Source organism: Candoia aspera, chromosome 17 (genome assembly GCF_035149785.1).
Source record: "Candoia aspera isolate rCanAsp1 chromosome 17, rCanAsp1.hap2, whole genome shotgun sequence".
Lineage (NCBI taxonomy): Eukaryota > Metazoa > Chordata > Lepidosauria > Squamata > Boidae > Candoia > Candoia aspera.
The window spans coordinates 10,225,262-10,253,087 of NC_086169.1; the positions used below are offsets into that span (position 1 = coordinate 10,225,262).

Below are 27,826 nucleotides of genomic sequence, written 5' to 3' on the forward strand. Positions count from 1 at the left end.
ACGGGCACGCCAGCCAAGGTTCTCCTCCCCACAGGCAGACCCGAGGCTGCCGCTGAACAAAAACCAGGCAAAATGAACCCAGCAAGGCAGCTATTTAATTATGTTCCTTTTTTCCCCCAAAACACAGGGTTTATTTAAAAAAGAGAGAAACGAAAAGAAAACTGCTATCCTGATTAATAGATGCATCATCTCCGGGAGAGGAAGACAGCGGCTGCTCGGGGCCCGCTCCAGTCCTTGGCACTCTGCGCCAGGAGCAACTTTGCCTCTTTCCTGCAACGTGGAGCCACGTTAAGGGAACGCCGAGAAGCACCTTCTGGGCGGAAGGGAGTCCAAGGAAGGAAGGCAAGCGGGCAGGGGCTGCGCAGTGCTTGACTCCCGTGCTGGGCAGGAGCAGGGCCTGGGACGGGGCAATCCTGGGAGGTCCTGGCCACACCGGTGGGAGTGGGGAACTGTGTGAGGAAACTACGCGAGACCGCATGCAAGGGGAGGCAAGCTGGGGCCGGTGAAGTGCATGAGCGGGAGGCGACGCTGAGCAAACCGGCAGAGCTGGGGCGGGGTACAGGAAGAATACAACTTGGGGATTGTTAATTTTAGGGTCCTACGAACCAAGTGTACTTTTGTCAACGTCAAGCTTGGGGGGGCCAAGCCACGGTCTGAGCTGGGGGGGCACTGGGCAGAGCCAAGCGTCCTGAGCCGAGCCCTGGCCCCGACGGTGGGGATGCTGCTTTCCGATCCTGCGCAAGAGAGACGGAGGCTGGCTTGGAAGTGCTGGTGCGGCCAGGAACCCCGGCCTTCCGCTGTGCCCGTGGGGCTGTGTCTCGAGCAAGGCCCGCCCCGCTGGCTGGTGGTTCGTCAGTGCGTCTCCTTAATGATCACCTCCACACCGTGCTGTCGGAGCTGTGCCCGCAAAATCAGGTTTTTGTTTTTCAGATCTTCAACCTGTGGGCAGAAGGAAAGGAACGGGCTGGAGATGAGTTGGACTAAACTTCCTCAATCGCAGGGTTGGGAGGGACCTGGGAGGTTCTAGTCCAGGGTTCCTCAACCTTGGCAACTCTAAGCTGTGCGGACTTCAATTCCCAGACTGAATCATAGAATCGTAGGATCACAGGGTTGGGAGGGACCTTGAAGGTCCTCTACTCCAGGGTTCCTCAAACTTGGCAGCTCTAGTCCAACCCCCTGCCCAAGGCAGGAGTCCTCATGCCATCTCGGACACATGGCTGTCCAATCTTTTGAAAACCGCCAGCGATGGAGCACCCACCACTGCGGGCGGCCAGCTCTTCCCCTGCTTGATGGTTCTCACTGTCGGGAAATTCCTCCTTGTCTCCCTCTGATGAGCTTTCACCCATGGCTCCTCGTCCCACCCTCAGGTGCCGTGGAGAGTAAGTTGGCGCCCTCCTCCCTGTGGCAGCCCTTCGAGGATGGGAAGACTGCTGTCATGTCTCCTTCCGTCTTCTCTTTGTTAAGCTCAGCCTACCCAGTTCCTAGACCCTTCTGGTTCTGAGCGCTGGGCAGTGTGCTCTAGAGCAGTGGTTCCCAGCCGTGGCAAGTTTAAGATGGGTATCCCCACATCCTGAAGTTGCTGAGGTTGAGAAACGCTGCTCTGGAGGGTTCAAACTGGCACAGCGCCTGTGCTTTCAGTGACAGGTATGGGGGACAAAGGGAGAAATGCACATCCGAGGGTCGCATGGCAGCAGAGCGAAGCAACAAGAAGTCTTCCTTGGCTGGACTGCATGGGGCCACCTTCCCCAACCAAGGTGTAAATATCAAGCCCAGAATCCTTGGCAGTGGCTGCGCTGACCAAGAAAGAGGCATTCTGAGCTGCACCTGCACCTCCAGAGGGGGTCTAGGTTGGGGAAAGTTTGCAGCCTCCGAACCAGAGTCCTGACTGCTCCAGAACAGCCCCTCCCAGACACTCGAGGACCCGTGGTGAGAAGTCCAAGGCAGCAGGTCTCCTCCAGAACCTGCTGGGCTCCCACCTCACCTGCTGTCGCAAGAGTCCGTTATCCACCTGGAGCTGGTCCAGGCCCTGCAGTTCCTCAGAAAGACGGATGTTGTTTTGCCTCAACTCCTGAATATAGTCACAAGCTTTGGAGAGGATCCCTCCTTTGCTCTGCAGGAGGACAAAGAGAAAGGGACTGAACAGGGCAGATAACCCCGGCAAATTCGAGGGAGGCGTCATTAAGGCTCTGATCCCCACGTATAATGAAGAGATGGCCGAGCCTTCTGGATCCATTCTGGATCCTCCCCAAACATCCTGGACTGAAGATCAGAGCCAGGCCGCTCTTGTTCCACCGACGAGCTAATGACTACGAGCCCAGTAGATCACTAGCTAGAGAAGCAGCAGTGCAAAATCCACTACGGGGTGTAACCTGTGGCCCTTCAGGGGCCTTCTATAGGACAACTTCTAGTAACTTCTGCCACACAAGCCAATGAGGAAGGATGCTGGAGAGGTCTTGCCATGACATCTCGCAGCATCCGCCAAGAACCCCTCATGTTCTGACCGATACAGGTAGTCCTCGGGTTACAACGGCAACTGGGACCAGAATTCCGGTCGCTAAGTGATGCGGTTTGTAAAGTGAGACGTCATGTGACCGCATCGCTTATGATAGCAATTCCAGTCCCAACTGTCGTCGTAACCCCAGGACCATGCAGGTCGTTAAGTGGGAAAAGGCAGGAGTCCAAAATAAGGAGCGGGGGAGGCACGTGGGTGCTGGGGGCGGGCAGGGGTGCCACGGAGTACGAGATCTCTGGGATCTTGTATTCTGCAGCGGGGCTCCTTGGGAGTAAAAGTGGTGGGAGTGACTTATGAGAGCAACTTGCAACCTTCCCTGCCAGCTTCCCTGCTGACTTTGCTTGTGGGAAGCCGGCCAGGAAGGTCGAACATGGCGATCACGTGACCCCGGGACGCCGCAACCATCACAAATGCGCGACGGTTGCCAAATGCGCGACGCAGCGTCCCCCCGGATCGTGATCAGGTGGCCGTGGGGACGCTGCGACTTTGCAGACCGTTCGTCGAGTCCTCGTTCGGTGCCATCGTAATTTTGAACGGTCGCTGAACGAGCGGCCGTAACTCCAGGACTACCTGCACGATCAAATTCAAGCGAAAGCCCGCCATCAGCCGCTCTGGCAGGGAAGGCAACTGCCGAGAAGTCTTACTTCGCCAGAACCTCCGCTATCACCAGCCCCAAACCCCGTCTCCCTACGGCAGAGCAGCTCAGCTATTCTTACCTGCCCGGATTTGGTGTTCTCCACAGAACAGTCAGGAATGATCTTGGACAGCTGCACAATCCAGTTGTTGATCTTGTCCCTGCGCCGGCGTTCCACTGCAGGGCAGAAAAGGATTACCGCCGGGCAACCCCCCGGTTCCCAAGAGGAGCAGCCAGCCACCCAGAACCATCTACTGCCCCAGGCTCTAGAGCAGTGCTCCTCAACCTTGGCCGCTTGAAGACGTGTGGACTCCGACTCCCAGAATGCCCCAGCCAGCATGGCTGGCTGGGGCATTCTGGGAGTCGGGGTCCACACGTCTTCAAGCGGCCAAGGTTGAGGAGCACTGCTGTACAGGCTGGCCACTTCCCCACAGCTCTCACAGGAGCACTTGATACGGACAGCCCTGTTTCTGTACGGTAATGGCTCATCTCAATAAAACTTTAGTTGACCAAAATGGGTGCTTACACCAGCTTCTCACTTGCTGCCCTAGAACTCAGAGAGATGTCACCCTTCCCAGGCAGACCAGACAGGAAATGGAACCCGATGAGCTAATTCTACTTCACTGTAAGGCTACGTCGACAGAACCTTGCAAGTCTGAAAGGACAGATCTCCCGCCGCCTCTCTTTTTACAGCCTGATAAATTAGGGCGGATCGTTTCTAAGCTGCTTTCTCTGCCCGTCACGCAGCGGCAGGCTCCCTCCCCTCTTATCTGACTGTTCCCTTGGCAGCATCTCTTCCCCCCATCTCCCACATACCGTTACAGGTGCTAAGATGGTCTCCAGGTGTCTGGGGACTATTAGGGTTTCAACAGGGAGGCATAGCTTAGGCATAATTCCGGAAACATGGAGTGGCTCTGGGCTCAGCAGCCCTCCAATTCCAGAGGAATACCATATTTCGCCATGGACAAGGTCTTGTACTCCTGGACAGAACTGACTCTTAACTGGGGGGTTGTCCTGGACTCACAGCTCCTGATGGAGGAGCTGGTGGCAACCATGGCCAAGAGGCTTTTGCACCGTTCCGCGTAGGGCAGGGTTTCTCAACCAGGGTTCTGCGAAAGGTCACCAGGGGTTCCCCAGGAGATCTTGGTTTATTAAAAAAAGTATTTCAAATCTGGGCAACTTCACATTCAAGAGGTAAGTTCCATTCTTTATTTTTAGTTCAAGAACACCGTTAATGCATCTATACAGGCCTACCCATGAAAGGAATGTAATAATTTTGTAACTTCTGCCCTATCTTCGAGCCTGAATGGGCAGGGGTTCCTTCCCCGAGGCCTGCAAAATATTGCAAGGGTTCCTCCGGGGTCAGAAGGTGGAGAAAGGCTGATCTACGGTAACAGTATGATGCCTTCTGGAATGAGAGGCTCTACTCAGTTGGACTACTGCAGTGTGCTCCACATGGGACTGCCCTTGAGGAGCGTTCAGAAGCTGCAGCTGATCTAGAATCAGTGGCTCAGTTAATTACAGGCACTCCCCTGTTTGCCACTGCAACACTGATCCTTTGAGAGCAGCACTGGCTGCTGGTTGGCTTCCAGGTAACATTCAAAGTGCTGGTTGTCACCCATGAAGCCCTTCACTGTTCAGGACCCAAATACCTGTAGGACTGCCTACATCCAGCAGCATCTGCCTGTCCAACAGAACCTTGCAGAGTGGGCTCCTTCCAGGTATTTACGCAGAAGCACCAAAGCAAGGGTATCAAATTGAAGAGCTCCGAGACCGCAAACACCGTAGCGGGTTTAGAAAGAAGATGGTGCCAAAGCAATTGGAAAACGCCCTAGGGGTTTTCTGTCCCGATCAGATTCCCTTCTCTCTCTCCCTTTTGCTCTTCTCCAGAGCTCTGGGGGTTTGGACAAGCTTGCTAAGGGTAGATGGAAGAGGAAAGCGACAGACTCCAAGACTGTCACCCCCTCCAAGTGAGTCCCTTTAGAGGCAGCTGCCAGGAGGCCTTGCCTACTCGTTAGACACAGCCCTCAGCTTCCTCCAGAAGTTCACAAGCACTTCCATGGGGACCTTCCTTTATTCTCATCCCCGCAACAGCAGTCTTGTGGGGTGGGGTGGGCCGAGAGGATGCACCTTGCCCAGAGCCACCCAGCGAGCTTCCATGGCTGGGGGTGGATTTGATCCTGGGTCTCCCCAGTTCTACTAGGAACCACCCAACCACTACACCCTCCTGGCTCTCTCCTAACCCACCGAAGCAGGGATCTTCCTCACCTTCGTTGTGCTGCGCCCGGCGTTTCTCATCCCGCGTTGTCCGTGGAGCTTCTGATTTCCTGCAAGAAGTAAAAAGGTGGATCTAATTCAGTGTTTTCTCAACCTTGGCAGCTTCCAGATGGGTGGACTGCAACTCCCAGAATTCCCCAGCCAGCTTGCCTAAACCCTAAAGCCTGAGAGCCAGTTTGGTCTAGTGGTTAAGGTGCTGGGCTAGAAACCAGGAGGCTGGGAGTTCTAGTCCTGCGTTAGGCACGAAAGCCGGCTGGGTGACCTTGGGCCAGTCTCTTTCTCAGCCCAAGAGCCAATCAGGTGTGGTAGGAGAGTTCTAGTCCCGCCTTAGGCACCAAAGCCAGCTGGGTGACCTTGGGCCAGTCCCTCTCTCTCAGCCCAAGAGCCAATCAGGCGTGGTATGAGAGTTCTAGCCCCGCCTTAGGCACGAAAGCCAGCTGGGTGACCTTGGGCCAGTCCCTCTCTCTCAGCCCAAGAGCCAATCAGGCGTGGTATGAGAGTTCTAGCCCCGCCTTAGGCACAAAAGCCAGCTGCGTGACCTTGGGCCAGTCCCTCTCTCAGCCCAAAAGCCAATCAGGTGTGGTATGAGAGTTCTAGTCCCGCCTTAGGCATGAAAGCTGGGTGACCTTGGGCCAGTCCCTCTCTCTCAGCCCAAGAGCCAATCAGGCGTGGTATGAGAGTTCTAGCCCCGCCTTAGGCACGAAAGCCAGCTGGGTGACCTTGGGCCAGTCCCTCTCTCTCAGCCCAAGAGCCAATCAGGCGTGGTATGAGAGTTCTAGCCCCGCCTTAGGCACGAAAGCCAGCTGGGTGACCTTGGGCCAGTCCCTCTCTCAGCCCAAAAGCCAATCAGGCGTGGTATGAGAGTTCTAGTCCTGCCTTAGGCCTGAAAGCCGGCTGGGTGACCTCGGGCTAGTCCCTCCCTCTCAGCCCCAGAGCCAATCAGGTGTGGTAGGAGAGTTCTAGCCCCGCCTTAGGCACAAAAGCCAGCCAGGTGACCTCGGGCTAGTCCCTCCCTCTCAGCCCCAGAGCCAATCAGGTGTGGTAGGAGAGTTCTAGCCCCGCCTTAGGCACAAAAGCCAGCCAGGTGACCTCGGGCTAGTCCCTCCCTCTCAGCCCCAGAGCCAATCAGGTGTGGTAGGAGAGTTCTAGCCCCGCCTTAGGCACAAAAGCCAGCCAGGTGACCTCGGGCTAGTCCCTCCCTCTCAGCCCCAGAGCCAATCAGGTGTGGTAGGAGAGTTCTAGCCCCGCCTTAGGCACAAAAGCCAGCCAGGTGACCTCGGGCTAGTCCCTCCCTCTCAGCCCCAGAGCCAATCAGGTGTGGTAGGAGAGTTCTAGCCCCGCCTTAGGCACAAAAGCCAGCCAGGTGACCTCGGGCTAGTCCCTCCCTCTCAGCCCCAGAGCCAATCAGGTGTCGTAGGAGAGTTCTAGCCCCGCCTTAGGCACAAAAGCCAGCCAGGTGACCTCGAGCTAGTCCCTCCCTCTCAGCCCCAGAGCCAATCAGGTGTGGTAGGAGAGTTCTAGCCCCGCCTTAGGCACAAAAGCCAGCCAGGTGACCTCGGGCTAGTCCCTCCCTCTCAGCCCCAGAGCCAATCAGGTGTGGTAGGAGAGTTCTAGCCCCGCCTTAGGCACAAAAGCCAGCCAGGTGACCTCGGGCTAGTCCCTCCCTCTCAGCCCCAGAGCCAATCAGGTGTGGTAGGAGAGTTCTAGCCCCGCCTTAGGCACAAAAGCCAGCCAGGTGACCTCGGGCTAGTCCCTCCCTCTCAGCCCCAGAGCCAATCAGGTGTGGTAGGAGAGTTCTAGCCCCGCCTTAGGCACAAAAGCCAGCCAGGTGACCTCGGGCTAGTCCCTCCCTCTCAGCCCCAGAGCCAATCAGGTGTGGTAGGAGAGTTCTAGCCCCGCCTTAGGCACAAAAGCCAGCCAGGTGACCTCGGGCTAGTCCCTCCCTCTCAGCCCCAGAGCCAATCAGGTGTGGTAGGAGAGTTCTAGCCCCGCCTTAGGCACAAAAGCCAGCCAGGTGACCTCGGGCTAGTCCCTCCCTCTCAGCCCCAGAGCCAATCAGGTGTGGTAGGAGAGTTCTAGCCCCGCCTTAGGCACAAAAGCCAGCCAGGTGACCTCGGGCTAGTCCCTCCCTCTCAGCCCCAGAGCCAATCAGGTGTGGTAGGAGAGTTCTAGCCCCGCCTTAGGCACAAAAGCCAGCCAGGTGACCTCGGGCTAGTCCCTCCCTCTCAGCCCCAGAGCCAATCAGGTGTGGTAGGAGAGTTCTAGCCCCGCCTTAGGCACAAAAGCCAGCCAGGTGACCTCGGGCTAGTCCCTCCCTCTCAGCCCCAGAGCCAATCAGGTGTGGTAGGAGAGTTCTAGCCCCGCCTTAGGCACAAAAGCCAGCCAGGTGACCTTGGGCTAGTCCCTCCCTCTCAGCCCCAGAGCCAATCAGGTGTGGTAGGAGAGTTCTAGCCCCGCCTTAGGCACAAAAGCCAGCCAGGTGACCTCGGGCTAGTCCCTCCCTCTCAGCCCCAGAGCCAATCAGGTGTGGTAGGAGAGTTCTAGCCCCGCCTTAGGCACAAAAGCCAGCCAGGTGACCTCGGGCTAGTCCCTCCCTCTCAGCCCCAGAGCCAATCAGGTGTGGTAGGAGAGTTCTAGCCCCGCCTTAGGCACAAAAGCCAGCCAGGTGACCTCGGGCTAGTCCCTCCCTCTCAGCCCCAGAGCCAATCAGGTGTGGTAGGAGAGTTCTAGCCCCGCCTTAGGCACAAAAGCCAGCCAGGTGACCTCGGGCTAGTCCCTCCCTCTCAGCCCCAGAGCCAATCAGGTGTGGTAGGAGAGTTCTAGCCCCGCCTTAGGCACAAAAGCCAGCCAGGTGACCTCGGGCTAGTCCCTCCCTCTCAGCCCCAGAGCCAATCAGGTGTGGTAGGAGAGTTCTAGCCCCGCCTTAGGCACAAAAGCCAGCCAGGTGACCTTGGGCTAGTCCCTCCCTCTCAGCCCCAGAGCCAATCAGGTGTGGTAGGAGAGTTCTAGCCCCGCCTTAGGCACAAAAGCCAGCCAGGTGACCTTGGGCTAGTCCCTCCCTCTCAGCCCCAGAGCCAATCAGGTGTGGTAGGAGAGTTCTAGCCCCGCCTTAGGCACAAAAGCCAGCCAGGTGACCTTGGGCTAGTCCCTCCCTCTCAGCCCCAGAGCCAATCAGGTGTGGTAGGAGAGTTCTAGCCCCGCCTTAGGCACAAAAGCCAGCCAGGTGACCTTGGGCTAGTCCCTCCCTCTCAGCCCCAGAGCCAATCAGGTGTGGTAGGAGAGTTCTAGCCCCGCCTTAGGCACAAAAGCCAGCCAGGTGACCTTGGGCTAGTCCCTCCCTCTCAGCCCCAGAGCCAATCAGGTGTGGTAGGAGAGTTCTAGCCCCGCCTTAGGCACAAAAGCCAGCCAGGTGACCTTGGGCTAGTCCCTCCCTCTCAGCCCCAGAGCCAATCAGGTGTGGTAGGAGAGTTCTAGCCCCGCCTTAGGCACAAAAGCCAGCCAGGTGACCTTGGGCTAGTCCCTCCCTCTCAGCCCCAGAGCCAATCAGGTGTGGTAGGAGAGTTCTAGCCCCGCCTTAGGCACAAAAGCCAGCCAGGTGACCTTGGGCTAGTCCCTCCCTCTCAGCCCCAGAGCCAATCAGGTGTGGTAGGAGAGTTCTAGCCCCGCCTTAGGCACAAAAGCCAGCCAGGTGACCTTGGGCTAGTCCCTCCCTCTCAGCCCCAGAGCCAATCAGGTGTGGTAGGAGAGTTCTAGCCCCGCCTTAGGCACAAAAGCCAGCCGGGTGACCCTGGGCCAGTCTCCCTCTCTCAGCCCAACTCGGTGCAACGTAGACCAGCCTCCTCGTGGCGCACCCCCGGGCAACGTGACTTGTCACGGCTAAATAGTCTACCCATCTGGCTGCTGGACCTCACAAGGATTTCCCAGCAAGAAAAAGCAGCATGAACACCGAACTGCTATGCCGTAAGATTAAAAAAAAAAACCCAGTTAAGCTGTTAAAAAATGTACAAAGGAATATTAGACTAGTGTGAAAAGGAAGTGGGGACTTTTTATCAAGCATGGTGGACTTGTGAAGAAGCAGAGGCATTTTGGGTGCAAATTCATACACTGATGCAAAAGATACGGAGGATTATTATTACGATGAAACCGGAATTATTTCTGTTGGGCTTTATGGACAGTGGACTGGAAAAGAAATATTGGAAGCTAATGTTGTATATGGTAATTGTGGCAAGATTATTGTACACACAAAGATGGGAGAATAATGAAATATCCACAGTAGGAGACTGGATTGTAAAATTGAGAGAGCTCGCAGAAATGGCAAAGCGGACCAGTTTGGTCAGGGAAAAAATGCTAAAGACTTTTTAAAAAGACTGGACACTTTCTATGGACTTTTTGTCACACGAAGACAAGACTGAACTGATTTGGATTTGGGGATTAGAAAGGGTTAAAGAGGAAGGGGAAAATTAAGATGGCAATTACTCCATGGAAAGTAGGATGGAAGTCATAATTATGTTTTCCTTCTTTCTTTTTTTATCTTTCTTTTTCAGAAATTTCTTGAACTTTTTATACTTTTATTGTATTGAAAAATTCTAATAAGAATATTAAAAAAATAATAATTCTACACGCAAATTTGCACTCACAAATCCCAAGAGAGTCCCAAGAGTCCCTAGCAAACCAATTCCGACAAGCTGGAAAACCAAGAAAAAAGCCCGCCCAATTCCGAGTTCAGCAAGAATGACATTAAACGCAGGGACCGGCACTCACGGTGAGTAGGGGTGAGTCCTGGGCGCGATGGACCTCTGGGTTCCACTCTGCAGCACTTCCTGTGGTGACATCATGACAAAGAATTGCCCTGATGCAAAGGGGGAGAGAGGAAGCCTGGATTTACAAAACACCCTAAAACTAGGCGGCAACAACTCTGCATACAACCAATCACGTTTATTACAGCCCTAAGGCCAGACACAATAAAACTATACACAGTAACAATCTTACATTAATACATATATGTACGTAAAAACAAAAGCAATCCATGTACTATGATCCAAAATTTGTTTAAAATAAAAATACTAAATGAATTAAAATAAAAGACTGTGTTAAAAATTCCAAATCTAAGCGATGGTGCGGCGTATTGTGCAGATGGTAGCACAAAACTGGGCAACCTGGGAGGATATTTTCGGGTCCTTGTCTGAAAGAAGTAGCATTAGGTAGAAGTCACTCTCCCCACCTGGAAATTTCTTCAGTAATGGATACACAAGGCTCTGTCTAGAGTCCTTATAGAGGGAACAATATAATAGCATATGGTTTCTGTTGAACCGTCTCCACATGGACATAGCCGAAGGTGCATGCGAGTGCCCTTAAAACGTCCGAAAAGGACTGTTGAGGGCAGCGCGTCCAGCCTGGCTAAAATAAAAGCTTTACGAAGCTTCAGCATTATGATAGATAGGCAAGAAGCTGGAACGAACCCTTCCAGAAGCAATTGGTGGATATTGGGGTGTAGTAAATTTGCTTGCAGATCTATATCCCAGATTTGTTGTTTCAGGGCGGTTCTAGAGTTATCATATTTTATTTATTTGTTTATCAAATTTGTCACCTCTGACTGGAGGGACGCTGGGCGGTTTACAATACAGAATAAATATACAATAAAATTCCAATAAAAATCCCTCTAAAACAATTTCTTAACTACCCCAGCTCATAAAATCCAGATGGCTGTGATCTCCTTCAGTCATTAAGTAGGAGGGGCACTTCAAGGCACTAGCCAACCCCAAGCATGTCGATTCTCCTCCCTGCCCCAAGCCCGGCGGCAGAGCCAGGTCTTCAACTTCCTCCGGAAGGTTAGGAACGATGGGGCTAATCTCACCTCCGGGGGCAAGATGTTCCAAAGGGCAGGCACTACTGCCGAGAAGTCCTGCCTTCTGGACCCCGCCAGGCGGAATTCTCTTACTGACAGGGTCCGCAGCATGCCCTCTCTGCGTGAGCGGGTGGGACGGGCTGATGATAGGGGGAAGAGGTGGTCCCTCAGGTAACCCGGTCCCATGCCATGTGGGGCTTTAAAGGGTTTAAATTCAAGGCTTTAAACACCTTGAATTGGACCCGGAAGCAAACTGGTATCCAATGCAGCTTGTGTTACAAAGGTGTTATGTGCGCCCTTCTAGGGGTGCCAAAAATAGCCCGCGCGGCCACATTCTGGACCAGCTGAAGCTTCCGGATACTCTTCAAGGGTAGCCCCATGTAGAGCGCATTGCAGTTAACAAGGGCATGAGTGACTGTCCGAAGGGCTTCCCGATCCAGGAAAGGGCGCAACTGGTGCACAACATGAAGTTGCGCAAAGGCCCTTCTGGCCACAACTGCCACCTCCTATTCCAGGAGGAACCCCAAGTTACGCATCAGGTCTGTCTGGGGCAGTGCAACCCCATCCAGAACTAAAGATGATAACTTCCCGGATACAGAGGAGCCATCAACCCACAGCCACTCCATCTTACCAGGGTTCAGCCGAAGCCTGTTGTTCCCCATCCAGACCCCCACAGCCCCCAGGCACCGAGAGAGGGCGGTCACAGCATCACTTACCTCACCCAGGATGGAGATATATAACTGAGTATCATCGGCATATCGATGATACCTCATCCCGTGGTGACGGATGATCTTGCCCAGCGGTTTCATGTAGGTGTTGAATAGGAGAGGAGAGAGAACGGAACCCTGAGACACCCCACAAAGGAGAGGTCGAGGGTCGGATCTCTCCCCCACTATCACCACCGACTGGGACTGGCCCATATCCTAACGAGCACAGACTTTCCGTAGAGAAGCCCAACAATTTAATTTTGTTGAAGGCTTTTTTTTAGCCAAGATGACTTAAAATGATCTCTAAATATTAACGGGGCTAAACCTATAGGCAATATAGAGAACTGCATATAGAACGCGCTATGTTCAAAGCAGTAAGAATTACTGGGATGGCCTGATTTTTACAACAGGCTAAAAAGAATGGCTGGCTTTTCCCTGAATGACCAACCCATTTCAGTCTACCCAGAGTTGCTGGGAGTTGGGAAGAATAAGAATAACTATGGAAACTTAAACCTACCCTTTCTTACTGGTAATTTCAATTTGCGTGCTAAAAATCCTGCATTATATCTTTAAAAAAAATATATATATACACTGTAAATTCATTTAAAATAATGGGATTAAATAAATGTAGAAAGCAGTCACAAAAAGGACATTAGTCATGAAGTAAAATTACGTATTTGTCTTCCAAAAGTATTCAAGCAATTCTAGGCTATCTGTGTAGCTCTTTTTCCATTTGCATCGAAACGGGGGGTCAGTTCAGATCTATCAGATGAAGAACCTTCCTGGGAATCCTGACACCAAGAAGGAAGCAGAAAAACTCAAATCCTTATACCACCAAAATTACAGCGTGACTTGATGACATCTAGTCCGATTTTAGGGCCGTGCAGCATTTGAAACTCAAGGGCGAAAAGGTGCAAAGGAGTTACTTTTGCACCCTCCAGCTAATTACAAATCAGCCCACTCCAGTATTCGAAACACAGCCATCGCTTACGTCTGGCGGATACATAACTGTCAGGGTGAAAATGCTGCAGGGGTGCCTGAGAGCGGAAGCTTCCTCAGAGAAAGCTTAACAAAGACTTCTGCTCTGTCAAAAATGATTTGGCGCCCATGTTTACATTCCCAGCACCTGCCAGGGTAATACAAATCAATAATTTTTGGAGGCGGGAGAGCAAAAGGATGATAGCCCAGTGGAAGGATAAACCTGGACCTGACCGACATCTGGTCCGGTCCAGCCCAACTGACCTGTGCCGGTGGGAGTAGCTTGTCCGAGAAGAGCATCCGAGTTCTGGGTGGTGACCACCGCAGTCGTCCCTGCTCCGGCCGAGGTGCTGGTGTCGGCCACCGCCGTGGCAGGGTAGTAGGTATAGTGAGTCTCAGTGGCCGTGGCTTCGGTCTCCACAGCATCTTCGCTTGTGAATGCTCCTTGGATGACAGCCTGAGGGGAGAGGACCAAGAGGGTGACCTTATGCGCTTCATGAAAATGCCCTGGAGACGCCAAGCCCTCCTAGGGAGAAGGGGAAAGCAGGGAGCATGCTCTAGGACAGTGTTTCTCAACCTTGGCCACTTGAAGATGGGTGGGGAATGCTGGCTGGGGAATTCTGGGAGTTGAAGTCCACCCATCTTCAATTCTGGGAGTTGAAGTCCACCCATCTTCAATTCTGGGAGTTGAAGTCCACCCATCTTCAATTCCGGGAGTTGAAGTCCACCCATCTTCAATTCTGGGAGTTGAAGTCCACCCATCTTCAATTCTGGGAGTTGAAGTCCACCCATCTTCAATTCTGGGAGTTGAAGTCCACCCATCTTCAAGCGGCCAAGGTTGAGAAACACTGCTCTAGGTGATTAATTTCCCTTTTGTCCTTCAGTCTGACCTTCAAGTGCCAAATCCACAAGGGTGAGTTTGAAGATTCCGTGGTGGACATGAATGATCCGAGCCCATCAACCTATCAAGGCCTCTCAGTTTTGTCCCACGAAACAGAAGAGCAACTGGGTAGGATTTGGCCCTCTAGAGCGGCATATCCTTCCACACGGTGGGCCACCAGAGACATCTCAGAATCAGGGCCCGAGGGATACTACCACCCCCCACCGTTTGCTTCTAAGCAAAGGCCACAAACGTCCAGCTGTGTAATTCACAGGGTAACAGATGCTTCAGAGAAGCTGTTACCTGCGTATGCCCTTTATTTATTTGTCTAACCCACGTTGCCCTCTTCGGATGCAGCAAGCAACCCGAAACAGGAGAATAAAACTCCCTTTTATTCACTGTGACCGTACTGCCGATCCATTACCTACCTGGTGTTGAATTGCAGAATTTAATGGAGAGCGGGGGGATGCCACCCTCCTGCTCGTTTTGATCACGGCTCTCCACCCACCCACCCCATCCCAAACCTCAGCAGGCTCTGCATTATGGGACTGGGCAACCCAAAGGTCCCATTCAGACTCATGGCCACTTTTTGGCAGTCTGCTGTCTCCACTGTCCTTTTGGCCAGTTGCTGACTTTCAGCAGGATAATTTTGAGAAAGGTGAGGCTCCCTGAGAAAACAAGCTGGAGAATCTCAAGCAGCACGGTCTCCTCTACTTCCGGGCAAAAGCCCATGCTGAAGCGTCCTGGGATCCACCTGCAGCGAGAGGATTCAGCCCAACCGCAGAGCTGCTTTTCATTCCCAGCCAGACCCTCCTTCCTCTTCGGCCAGATCGGCAGAACCTACCTGAGTCATGGACTGTGGTGCAGGGTAGCCGCTGATGGCCCCACTGCCCTCCGTCTGCCCATCCAGCTGGCCCTCGGCCACCTGTATCACTCTGTACATCAGCTGAAGGAAAGACCAAAAAGAAGCTGGGACAACCAGGGGTGGTGAACACGGTAAGCAGAGAACAGGCAGCACTGACTTGTGCTGAGCCACAACATCCCGCAGCCTGTCTCTTGGTTCCACCCACCTCGCAGAATGACCGCAAGGAGCGTCTTATTTTTGAAAATGGATGTTTACAGACTTAGGGAAACCAGCAACAGTAATACTTGCTTTTTGAATTGATCTAACTGCTTAAATTCAAAACGCAGAGGACCCAGCAGCCATTATTCTTTCAGATGCTGGGAAAGCTTCTAATATGGTTTCTGAAGCAGATTTTGCATCATGCGATTCTACCAAATTGTATACTTTGGTCAGAAATGGCCCTCGGCATACGTGATTCTCAATGGTGAATTTTCTCCTTGTGTAAAGTTAAATCGTCACACATATTCATGATACCCTTCTGCTTGGTTTTAGAAGCTCTTATTTGTCCCAGTGGAAATTTTGGCAAAATTAAAGGGATTTATGAAGAGGACCCCAAGTCTTTTTTCTACAAAGGTGGAAGGAAGGCAACATTCAAACAGTTTCACCTATTTTTACTTGTTTTGGCTATGATATAAATTTCCAGGCCATATTTCTTTTTTTCCCATTTTAATATTGCCTCACACTGCATAAACACATTCTGCTGGAATAATAAGATTAAATATAAACCAATTAAAATGAAACATTACCCCAAAATTGAAATGTTTAAAAACTTAAAATGGACCAGCACGTGGATTTAATGGCATAAAAATATCTTAGACTTTGTTTTTGCTGCAATCTCCCCTTTTAACATTTCTCCTTCAGATTACATATAGGAATGTACGTGTTAATTAACTCATTTGCTTTTTCTCCTGCATTTTCCTTTCGGATTTTTTCCCCCTTAAAAAATCAGTACAAAATCAGAGTAATTGTGAGGACAGAATATGTGGGGAAATAACAACATCTGTGACACCTTGAACAGATGGAAAAATGGTAACAGACTCCAACGAAGTGTAAGTAATTAATACAAACAAGGACCTCCGTTTTGGAAATAAATACTAAACAGCAAGCAGAGGCCCTGGAAATGATTTTTTCTTATTGTTTTCCCCCAGGCTGCGGTTTGTGGGTGCCATGGGAAAATTAACCTCAAAGGCAGCTAATGCCTACAAGGGCGAAGACCGAGCTTGCAGGCAGCAACAGTGCAAGCGAGCAAGGAAGACCCTTCGCGTAAAGCCAAACTCTCTGGTTACCACCGCTTGGTCGACCAGACTGTTTTAGCAGAATACATTAGCACAGGGAGTGGCAGCGCAGAGAACCCTGTACTGTTTAGATCATTGTTCCTCACCCGTGGCAGCTTGAAGACGTGTGGACTTCGACTCCCAGAATTCCCCAGCCAGCCATGGCTGGCTGGGGAATTCTGGGAGTCGAAGTCCACACGTCTTCAAGCTGCCACGGTTGAGGAACATTGTTTTAGATACTGAGTGAAAAGCGGAAAAAAAAAAAATACTAACAGGAGACCACAGCATCTTACCTGAGTGCCTCCATTCTCTGCGCGGAAGACATATTTGATGTTGGGATCTGGAAAAGTGGCCGCTGACTGGATGCTAGCAATGGCCACGCTGGTGGGATCTTCACCTGTCGCTACTGCCCCTTCAGGAAAGAAGAAAAAGAGAGCCCCCCCCCAGAGGTGGCTCCTTAAGCAGGGCTGAAACAGCCACTTTTCTTCCCTGCCTTCCCCAGTACTGTTTTCAAGGGCTGAAGGTGGTGCTGTATCCCTGCCATCAAAGATAAGATCAGGTAGATCTCAAAGAGCTAAGCAGGCCCAGACCTTATTAAAGTTAGCACAGGTAGTCCTTGCTTAACAACCATTCATTTAGTGATGGTTCCGATTTACAACAGGGCTGAAAAAACCGACCAGTCCTCACACTTACAACCACTGCAGTGTCCCCATGGCCACGTGATCACGATTTGGGTGCTTGGCAACCAGTTTACATTTATGACTGTCACAACGTCACATGGTCACGCGATCACTATTTTCAACCTTCCCAGTTGGCTTCGGGCAAGCAAAATTAATGGGGGACCACCTGATTCGCTTAACAACCACGTGGTTTGCTTAACGTCCATGGTGATTCACTTAACAACAGCTGCAAAAAAAGGTCATAAAATCGAGTCGGATTTGCTTAATGACCGCTTCACTTAGCAACCAAAATTCTGGTCCCAATTGTGGTCGTCGAAGTGGGGACTACCCGTAATCTGAGTTGGAGGGAATCTCCGAACTTCTCCGCTGAGAAGTCGAAACACCTCCTGAAACGGCAAACGGCAAACCACGTCCGTAACGTTGCCAAGAAAACTGCAAGGACAATCCATGGAGTTCCCGGAGCCTGGCCTGACCTGGAGGAAGCCACCTTTAAGGGGTAGGAAGAGCAGAAAATAAGAGGGCCCGGCGAATGCTCACCTTCTTGGATTTGGACCGTGCCCTCTTCTGTCTCGGATGCTTTTTGCTGCCTGCTGAGACACGTAGGAACACGTGAGTGGAGGACACGTGGGGTCATGCTTTTCACCAGACACCTTCCTCCTCGGGTTCCCTCCTGAAGGTGAGGCAGACCCTGCCTAGTCCCAGACGCTGGTTAGACAAGAGACTGCCAGAGGCAGGACCTGGGACGCCCCAAAACGGGACGCCCTTCCAAGTCCAGGCCTTATTCGCCAACGGCTTGGACGTGTTTCTACTACTGAGGGAGGGCTTGGGGATTTTGTATGTCCTAACACTTCCACTGGCTTTCACAGCTTTGTCTGTCACCAAGTTAAGCTTCCAGTTTTCTAAACACGGTAGGGGGAGGTACACGCTTTGTTCCCAAGCCAGCCATCTTCACCCTCAGCTGGGTAGAAAAGCCTGATCCGCAGAGAAGAGAAAATTCTACGTAGGCTTCTGAGACCGCAGAACAGTCTTTCTCAACCTCAGCGAGCTTAAGACGGGTGGACTTCGACTCCCAGGATTCTTGGGTGCTGAGCTCTGGGAGTCGAAGTCCACCCATCTTAAGCTCGCTGAGGTTGAGAAAGACCGCAGCAGAAGATCTAGCGTCTGCCTTCACACATCATCAGCCTGGTGAGTGTTATACCTGGTTACTTTTTTCGTGGCGTAGCATGTGGTGCAAGCCCAGCTTGTTTGCTTAGCTTATCGTTTCATATTTCTGCCGTTTTTATGCTGCTCATTTCCAAAAAAGGCTCTGAGTGGTTTGTAATAACACAAAAGGAAAGGGAGAATTAAAGGGGAATAACTCCAGCCTCCCAGACCCATCACAACAACAGCTGCCTACTGCAGGGAGGGGACCTGTCCTGGCTTAAGCAAAGACCACGCCGAGACGAGGAGGAGGTCTCTAGTGTTTATTAAACTGCTACAGAAGACAGAAAATCCTACCAAACTGAAGGAGCGTGGGAAAACCCAGACAGATAAACCCCAAAAGCCAAGGTGGGTCTGTTCTGGGTCTCTTTGAATGGCTGCTCAAAGCCTCTAAACTGCGCATGCGTTTCGCCCCCTGGATAGGGGCCCCCTCCTGCTCACCATCCATACCCGCCATACCATCAACCCCCCCGAGGTTTTCTGGACTTGGTGGCTTCCCCGAATGCCAATAGGTTGGTGCTGACCTGACCTTGGGTGGAGCATTACTCCAAAGAGGAAACGCAACTACAGAAAAGGCGCGTGCTTGTGGGTCCTGCTGATGACACCGATCCCTCAAAGGGAGAACCTGGAAGGTGCCCCCCCTTCTAGATCTTCCTGGACAGGCAGAAGCCGATGGGAGAAGACGGGCCTACAGACACCTAGGTAGGTCCGTAGCCATGCAGAATTCTGAAAGCGACATCCAGCACCCAGAAGCCAACTGAGAACCAGTACAACTCCTGGAGTAGTAGGGTTGCTTGGAAGGTCACTGAGAAGTTCCAACCGGGAGGTGCATTCTGGACAAGCTGTGGCCTTCTGGTGCTCTTCAAGGGTAGCTCAGTGGCAACAGTCTAACTGAGAGGTGACCAAGACAGGTATTGGCTGTGAACAGGAATTCCTAATCCAGGGATAATTGTAACAGGTGCGTGGGGAGTTGCGCAAAGGCCTCCCTCGCCACAATTGCCACCTGCTCCTTGCTCAGGAGTTGTGAGTCTGGGAGGATCCACAAGTTAGAAAGCAGCTTAGTCCAAAGAAGTAGAGCTCCATCTAGGATAAAAGATGGAAGCTTATCGGACTCAGCTGGATTCTGATCCCACATCCTCTCTGTCATGACAAGATTGAGCCTGGGTCCGTCTTGTCCCATCCAGAAACTTACAGCACCCAGGAACTGGAAGAGCCCTTCAGCCACATTTCCTGCTCACCTCAAGTCCCAACGTATCCCTTTAGTCCAACAAAGCCTCAGTCCCAGGCATCTGCGGAACAGTGCCTCTGGCTGCTGCTTTCTGTTTCCCACATCAGGACCGTCAATCCTCCACTGCCTGGGATTCACAGCTACTGCTGAATGGCCACCCTTCTGAGAGGGGAACCCCTACGCCTCACCCATCCAGGTTCGGTTACGTACACCAGGTCTGCCCTCTGCTCAGGATTAAATCATGGATGAGGACAGCAGACCTGGCCTTCATGAGCAACAAGAGAAACCAAGGTTCTGAAAGTTGAAAATTTACACAGACTATAAATACTGCAAGGCAACTCCCCTTCTGAAACTGAGGAAGTGGAACAAAACGTGCAAAAAAAAGAGAAAAACCCTGAACAAGACCTTGGCCACTAGGGACGTACAGCAAACCTGGGCTACTTCTATTCCAAGAAATACACCTGGTGTATTTGGTTCTCAGGATGAAAGCCGGGCTACTGAAGTGGGAATTGTTCTCCCCCTTTGCTGAGAGCACCCAAGCCTTGCCTTCTGCCTATATTGTGCAAATATAGATTTGGCAAACTCAGAAAATGGATTAATTCAATGATCATGTTAAAGCACGCTGTGAATCTAGCTACTGTAGATCACAGCTTGCTATGCAGTACATGGGAAGAATTATATTGGCTGCCAAACAACCCCACCTATTTTCTCATTTTATTTAAGAAAAGAAAGAGATTTTCAGTAACTGAAACAAATTTAAGCAGGCCAGAGCTAGCAGACTTGAGGAACCACCAGTCAAATATTTTGGACACATCGTATCACCGAATCAGAACACCTGAAGGAACAAACGTTTCAGTCAAAAGAGCTGAGTGGCTAGGAACCAAAGCTCTAGAACAGTTAGCTTTTTGCTTACTGTCTCTGGAGATAAAGGAACTTCAGAAGCTGGGAACTGTGCTAAGCTAATGAAGCACGACCTTCACCAGGTGGCAGCTGCTGTCCAAAATGTAACACCTGGAAGAGGGTGTCACGCCCGTGATGGTGCCATTTCTATCTCTATTTTGCTGATAAAGGCTTAGTATGAAAATCAAGAATACAACAGGGAGAATAAGCGCCTCCTCTGAACGATTCCAAACACAGAACGGAACAGGCTGACCCATGAAGGGCTGAGTTCTCCTTGGCTGGAGATCTTCAAGCAAGACAGAACGGATGGTAATCCTTCAGAGGGGTTCTAGTGGATCCTAAACTGAGCACAGGGTTGGCCCGCAGAAACTCTAAGGCCCCTTCTAACTCTGTGACTCCATACAGTGGAGAGCAACAGTGACAGACTCAACAGCCTCATTCAGGCCTCATACAGGGACAGATACCCTGTGGTACGCAAAACGTAACTGAAGAACAACTCCCAGCAGTTCTGGCATTCTGGAAGTTGCCCTTCGGCAGTATCTGGAGGGCCTCTATATGAGGCCAATAGTTTGCTTACCATGCTTTAATGAAGGGGCAGTTGCCCGGCTTCACCCTACCCTAAGGCACAAACTACATTTCACAAATGAGAATTTAACACAACAAACCAGCCACATTGTGGCCTACCTTATTGTGGGAACCCAGCACATAACTGGGCATCGTGTTCTGCATAACGGGAACATGAAAAAGTCTAGAACAGCCTCTGGGACATTTGCTTTCACCGTCCCATGTCTCTGAAACAAGACTCCAGATACAAACCCAAGAACTGGTGGGCAAGTTTTGCAATTGAGCAGGGGGCTTTGTCATGATCCCCTCATCCACCCAATGGCTAGCAAAACAAAGTCACACTAACTAAAATGATAGAAGGATGACTGCATGTTCTAAGCACACAATATTTATTTGTTTTCTGCCTTTACTGTCTTTTTATAAATCTAATAATAAAATTAAATTTTTATAAATTTAATAGTATTTATTTATTTTCCACCTGTATTGTTTTTTATAAATCACTCAAGGCGGCAAACGTACCTAAAACTCTTTCCTCCTCCTATTTTCCCCACAACACCAACCCTGTGAGGTGGGCTGGGCTGAAAGAAAGAGACTAGCCCAAGGTCACCCAGCCGGCTTTCGTGCCTAAGGCAGGACTAGAACCCACAGCCTCCTGGTTTCTAGCCCGTTGCCTTAACCACTAGACCCGACTGGCTCTCTTACGGATGATTCAGGGTTTCTGTGCGCAGCAATGTAATGGTGTGGCCAGACCATCATAAACAGACAGAAGCGGGTATCAATCCTCTGATGGGAAGAATTAAACGGAGGCGGGGGGGCAACGATGGATGGATGAGAACAGGACCAAAGTTTGTAAAATTATCTGTCTGCAAGTTGGTGCAGAATAAAGAGCCAAATGAAGACGGCCACTTTGTGACGACAAGCCTGAGGCTGCCTTCAGATCACAGAACACGTTGAACTTGGTTGCTTATTTTCTGGGGTTGTACAACACGCTGATCTTAGCTCACCAAATCAGCAGAGTATGCTCAGTGTGCTAAACCACAAAAACGTAAAAGCCAAAGATGATAAGCATGCTGTATGAATGCAAACGCTAGATTTTTCTCTAATTTAGTTAAGCGTATTGTTAGAACCCAGCAAAGACCTGGAAATGATCAGCCACACTTTTTCCAGGCAATTATGTGCAAGCTTTCTATCTGGGATAACTGTATAAATAAATGTGTACAATAATCTTATGCTCTGATGTCCATTTTTAAGAGTAACTAATGATGATGTTATATGTTTTCCACTACCCTTTCTTGTTCAAATCTTGTGTGATGGTACTGCAAAGCCTTTAGATCAGTTTTTCTCAACCTTGGCAGCTTGAAGATGTGTGGACTTCAACTCCCAGAATTCCCCAGCCAACCAAGCTGGCTGGGGAATTCTGGGAGTTGAAGTCCACACACCTTCAAGCTGCCAGGGTTGAGAAACACTGCTTTAGACGTACAACTTACAGAATTCATTAACAGATGATGCATCTGATATACAGCAAAACATGACTTCGCTTTGAAAGGAGAGGGGACAAACTATCGCAGGATGAAAGGTCTAGAGGAACAAAATGAGATAGGCAGCCCATAAATTTATTAAATAAATAAAATGGAACCTCTACACAGGGAGGACATTTACTCCACAAATCAACTCTGAGGGCAAGACAGAAATATTATGTCTGGTTTGCAGCCCTGCTTTTGAGCTTCTCAGCAGCATCTGGTTGAACCTGCGGTGACACAGGATGCTGAAGGAGAAGGGCACATGGCCCCACCTGAACAGGCTCTATTTACATTCTGGCACATGTTTCACTCACTGGTCCTCCGGATATCTTGTATTATGATGCACATCTGGGAGGACAGAAAGGTACCAAGGCTCGAACTGGACCGTGTGTTATTGGAAGGCTAAGCGGCATCAACATACTTTAAATCGATCAATCATGAAAAAGGGTGACTGGGAGGCTTGTTTCCAGCACTGAGCGCTGGGGCTACACCAGATGACTAGGCACCTTCCAACTCTTTGATTCAAACTTTGTTGCAGGTTGCAAGCATGGATGTGCAAAGAAGTTCACACATGAACTGTTCCAGGAACAAAACAGCTTGACTGCAAGCGGTGTGTGTCTGAACCAAAATGAGTGCTTGGTCTGGATATGAAATTCAACGATGCTGTTTTGTTTCAGACACAAACTGACATAGGGCTGTTCCCGCAGAAGTACGGGGGTGGCAGCGTCAAAATGGTAAAAGGCCGTTGCAGCAGCGCAATCCAATCCACGCCTCTTTTGTATGCACGGCAACATCGCATGCAAAGGGATAAGCCTTCAGTTGTGACACTGCAGTTGCCAACTTGCCTATTTTGGCTCCCACCGCTGGGAGAAGGGGAGAGAGGGAAAGGGAGACCCTAGGAAGATCATGTGGGCCGGGAGGGGAGGGGGGGGGAATTTCAGTTCAAGTCCTGCCTGCTTATTCTCCCTTATGGGAGCACACCTCCTGGTTCAGTCCAGACTGGATTCATGCAGGCAGTATCTGGTTTCCCTTTCTGATCCTCAGCAGCCTTCCCCCTGCGCTGCTCCCCAACCACCGATACATTCAAAAGCTCGTTCTCACCCCTTCATTTCTTTACTTGGCTACGCATCAGAAGACCTGAGCCTGGGCTTCCCTTCACCCACCACTTCGTCGGAGTTATTTTGTCCAAAACCTAAAAGAAAAAAAAAACACATTCATGAAGAGGATGTTTCTTTATTTTACTATTGATATGCCAGCTAATAACAGAGCCCTGCAGGGGCTTACAGCAATAAATTTTTGGGCTCTTCTGGACTCGCGACTCCTGGTCAAAGAGCAGGTGGCAGTCGTGGCCGGAAGGGCCTCTGCACAGCTTCATGTTGTGCGCCAGCTGCGCCCATTCCTAGATCGGGAGGCTCTACTCACAGGCACTCATGCCCATGTCACCTCCTGGATAGACTACAGTAACACGCTCTACGTGGGGCTGCCCTTGAAGAGTATCCAGAAGCTACAGCTGGTGCAAAATGTGGCGGCGTGGGCAGTTTTGTGTGCTTTAAGGACTGCCCACCTCATTCCTCTGCTTCCAGCTCCAATTCAAGGTGCTGGCTTTGACCTTAAAAGCCTGACGTGGCATGGGACCAGGTCATTTGCGGGACCGCCCCTCCCCAGCAACATCTGCCCAGAATCCCCTGATCAGAGGAGATGGGCAGGGACAAACTGAATGAATGAATGAAAAAATAAATAAAATCTACCCGTCCCACCAGGTCTGGCAGGGCAGGCATGTTGTGGGTCCCATCAGCTAGTGCAGAGTTCCTCAACCAGGGCTCCGCAGCACCCTTGGGGTCCGCGAGAGGTCACCAGGGGTTCCCTGGGAGATCGCAATTTATTTAAATAATTATTTCAAATTCAGGCAACTTTACATTAAAGAGGTGAGTTCCATTCTTTATTTTTAGTTTAAGAACACTCTTCATGCATACATGCAGGCCTACCCATGAAATGGATATAATAATTTTGGAACTTCTGGCCTGTATTTGAGCCTGAATGGGCAGGGGTTCCCCTGGGCCTGAAACACAGTTCAAGGGTTCCTCCAGGGCCAAAAAGTTGAGAAAGGCTGAGCTAGGGAGTTTCGCTGGGTGGGTCCTAGCAGGAAAGCCTTTTCTGCCATAGCCCCCACCCTGTGAAACATCATTCCCCCCGAGGTGAGGCTGGTCCCAACCCTGTTGGCCTTCCAGAAGACCCTCAAACGTGGTTTTGTCAACAAGGTTGGGGATCCCATGGCAGAGTGGAGCCTGCTGGATGGTTATATGATGGTTAACCGATGCACTCTCTGTATGCTGGCTGCCATTTTGTTTTTTACTTTTAATTTAAATTGTGGTTTTATTGGTTTTTATGTATTTTGCTTTATTAAGTATGCCGCCCAGAGTCACTATGTGAGATGGGCGGCTACACAAATACCATTTTTATTTTCTATCCCACCTTTATTATTTTTATAAATAACTCAAGGTGGCAAACATCCCTAACACTCCTTCCTCCTCCTATTTTCCCCACCACAACAACCCTGTGAGGTGGGTTGGGCTGAGAGAGAAGGACTGGCCCAAGGTCACCTAGCTGGCTTTCATGCCCAAGGTGGGACTACAACTCTCAGTCTCCTGGTTTCTAGCCTGTTGCTTTAACCACTAGACCAAACTGGCTCTCGTATGAAAAATCAATCAATGAAATAAGAATCTCAGCAGCAGACAGCAAGAACCAGTGCAATCAAGCAAGCCACAGCATGAAACAGTGTAAATAAAACCAAGAATTTTGTCTTCTCATTGCAATCTGAGCCCTGGGTCACTGATAACATTATTGCATTTCCTAGTACTCCCAGACAGCTCAAATTTCAAATATTAAGGAAGTCTCCTTAAAAAGCACATTTAGTTTTCTCCTGAAAAACATCATAATAAAGCAATGCCCGCCCATCAATCTAGGCAACTCTGATGGGAAATCCCTATCTTACGTTCCCAATCTGTAGGACACAGAGCCAGGTCTCTTTAGAGGCCTCAACAGGCAAGCACGTTCACAGGAGAAAGGACAGCTGCCAAGAAATAAGTTAAGGCTGCCAAAGGAAAGCCCCAGGCCAACAGACAGGGTGCCAATTCAACTGATGGGAGAGACAGCCAGGACCCTGTCAAACGGGGGCCGAGGAACCACCAGCACCTTGCTCCCATTGCTGCTACCAAATGGTATCTTCAACGACACAGCAGGGAGAGGGGATATTTAATGCAACTTCCCCCAAATTAGTGCCACTGATGTTGGAATTTTCATTAGGGGTTCTGGGGACAGATTCAACATTGCTAGAGGAAAGAGGGTGGGGAAAGCTAATTGTATGTATAGAGGTCAGGCCAGCACAACTGCAGTTTTTGGACGTTTTTAAACTCAGGCCATTTGAAACAGTTCGTTTCTTTCCTCTGATGTAGGAAGGGACAGTAAGCAGGCCCAAGGACCTAGGCCAAGACTTTCGCTCCTATTATGAGCAAGGGGTGATTGAAAATCATCCAATAAATCAATGGCAGCCCAGAGTACGTGTGAGCTTCACAGATACCAAGTTGTATTTGGGTGAGCTTGATGAGAGGCCTCAGCAATGGACTGTATGTGAAAGTTTAACTTGGTCCCAGGTTTTTAATGTTTGTGATTTTAACATACATATGCTGATATTGCTGAATTGTTGGTTGGGGGCCACCCAGAGTTTGATATCAGATGGGCAGCTATATTCATGCTTTAAATAAATAAATACATCTTTAACAAATCCATTCAATCATGTCCAATCCTCAGAGACTGCCTGGACAAGTCCCTGCGGTTTTCTTGGCAAGGATTTTCAGGAGTGGTTTGCCATTGCCTCCTTCCCAGGGCTGAGAAAAAGTGACTGGCCCAAGGTCCCCCAGCTGGCTTTGTGCCCAAGGTGGGACTAGAACTCACGGCCTCCCAGTTTCTAGCCTGGTGCCTTCACCACTAGACCAAACTGGTCTTTGCTGGTAATGCTTTTTTAAGTTTGCCTATTTTGAGAAGATTCTTACAAATGGGTATATAAGCCATCAATACTCTATAAACCACTATGTGAACAATTTGATTGCTCTGGGATTAATTTCTTTAAAAAATGCATATTGTTTATTTATTTATTTATTTATTTTTCAAATTTCTATCACCGCCCATCTCTCCCGAAAAGGAGAGGTATTCCCTATAGAAGATATTTGGATTACTTTTCTTAATCCATTTCATCATGTCCAATCCCTGGAGACTGCCTGGACAAGTCCCTGCAGTTTTCTTGGCAAAGTTTTTCAGAAGTGGTTTACCACTGCCTCCTTCCTAGGGCTGAGCGAGAGGGACTGGCCCAAGGTCACCTGGCCCGCTTTCATGCCTCAGGCGGGACTAGAACTCAGGGTCTCCCAGTTTCTAGCCCAGCACCTTAGCCACTAGACCAAACTGGCTTCACAATTCTGCAATCCTGCACAACTGCTATGGCGGAGAGCAGCCCTTGATTACCGCTGAGGACCACCGCACAACTTCCGGGCCTGAGATGTTGACTCCTGGGGGGCAGCATGGAAGAATGCGCTTCAGCTGAAGAAGGAAGAGCGGTCAATGGGTACGTTCATTCATTTGCTGCCCTGGTGTGCCCCCCCCCAATCCCCAGACGTGGCCTTTGAGGTTTTGGACCTCCACTGTGCCAGGAACCTGTTCTGGTCCTATAGCCTTCTGCAAACCAACCAACCAGGGTGGGTGTTGTGGGGAAAAGAGGAGGTGGGAGTATAGATATGTTCCCCACCTTGTGTTATGTATAAAAAAGGCAGGATAAAACAACAACAACGCGGCCCAGAAAGCCGCTCCCATGGCCCAGGAGCAGCAATAACAATAATAATAATGATGATATGCCCTGACAATGTGGCCCAGAAACCACATGGCCCCGGGGCAGTAACAATAATAGTAACAATACCGACGACAATGCGGCCCGGCCCAGAAAGCTGGTCCTATGGCCCAGGGACAATAACAACAACAACAACAACAACACCGACGACAATGCGGCCCCCAAGCCGCTCCCACGGCCCGGGGCAGTATAATAATAATAACGACAATAATGTCCACTGACAATGCGGCCAGGAAGGGTCTCCCATGGGCCAGGGGCGACGGCAGCAGCAGCAGCAATGACAATCACAACCCCCGCTGACAAAGCGGGCCAGAAAGCCGCTCCCCCGGCCGGGGCAGTCGGGGCCGGGCCGAGGCCGGAGGCGCCCCCCGCCCCGCCGGCCCCGCCTCCGGGCAGGCCGCCGCCAGCGCCGCTCCCCCTCCCCCTCCCGCTCCCGCTCCCGGCCGAGCCCCGGCAGCAGCGGCCCCCGGCGGGCTCCCCGGGGCGAGCCCGCCGCCGCCGCCGCCGCCGCCTGCGCTGGGCGCTGCTCGCGGGGGGCGCGCAGCCCCGGGGCGAGGCCGGCCTGGGAAGGGCCGGCGGGCCCGCGACCGAGCGCGGGGCGGACCGCTCAGCCGGGGCTCCCTCCCCGGCAGACGTGCCCGCCGAGCCCCCTCCCCGGCCGCGCGGGGGGCGCCGTCCTCACCCGGGCTCCCCTCCGTCCCTCGGAGCCCCTCGCCGCTCCATGGAAATCGGCGCATGCGCACTGGAACGCCCTCCCGCGCCTTCCGCCTTCTCCCCTCGCCGCCAGCTGGGCCCGACGGGGCGGAAGCCGCCCCAGCACGCAAGCCCC

The 27,826-nt window shown here is 51.2% G+C and overlaps 1 protein-coding gene across 5 annotated transcripts; it reads right to left on the reverse strand.

Annotated features, from left to right (window-relative positions):
* Nucleotides 1–73: 73 nt before the first annotated feature.
* USF1 (upstream transcription factor 1) lies at nt 74–27,826 on the reverse strand. Of its 5 annotated transcripts, none has more exons than XM_063316760.1 (11): nt 27,680–27,826; nt 23,205–23,295; nt 17,229–17,281; nt 16,305–16,423; nt 14,678–14,779; nt 13,218–13,410; nt 10,185–10,272; nt 5,415–5,473; nt 3,229–3,323; nt 1,977–2,110; nt 74–939 (listed from the first exon to the last, which is right to left on the reverse strand). In XM_063316760.1, the coding sequence occupies exons 2-11, from the start codon at nt 23,210–23,212 to the stop codon at nt 927–929; spliced, it is 864 nt and encodes a 287-aa protein (XP_063172830.1). In that variant the 5' UTR covers nt 23,213–23,295; nt 27,680–27,826; the 3' UTR covers nt 74–926. The 5 variants fall into 5 exon arrangements, with proteins under 5 accessions (XP_063172830.1, XP_063172828.1, XP_063172826.1 ...); XM_063316758.1 differs by having other exon boundaries at nt 1,982–2,110; nt 16,305–16,417; nt 17,229–17,278; nt 27,680–27,825; XM_063316756.1 differs by having other exon boundaries at nt 1,982–2,110; nt 17,229–17,278; nt 27,680–27,825.

Bases quoted from the DNA above. Each gene is read 5' to 3' on its own strand.
- USF1 (XM_063316755.1), bottom strand. The intron at 16,424-17,228 runs GTGAGCATTCGC...TCTTTCCTGAAG, and splicing joins CACGGTCCAAATCCAAGAAG to GGGCAGTAGCGACAGGTGAA. The intron at 3,324-5,414 runs GTGAGGAAGATC...TCTGCCCTGCAG, and splicing joins CCGGGCGCAGCACAACGAAG to TGGAACGCCGGCGCAGGGAC.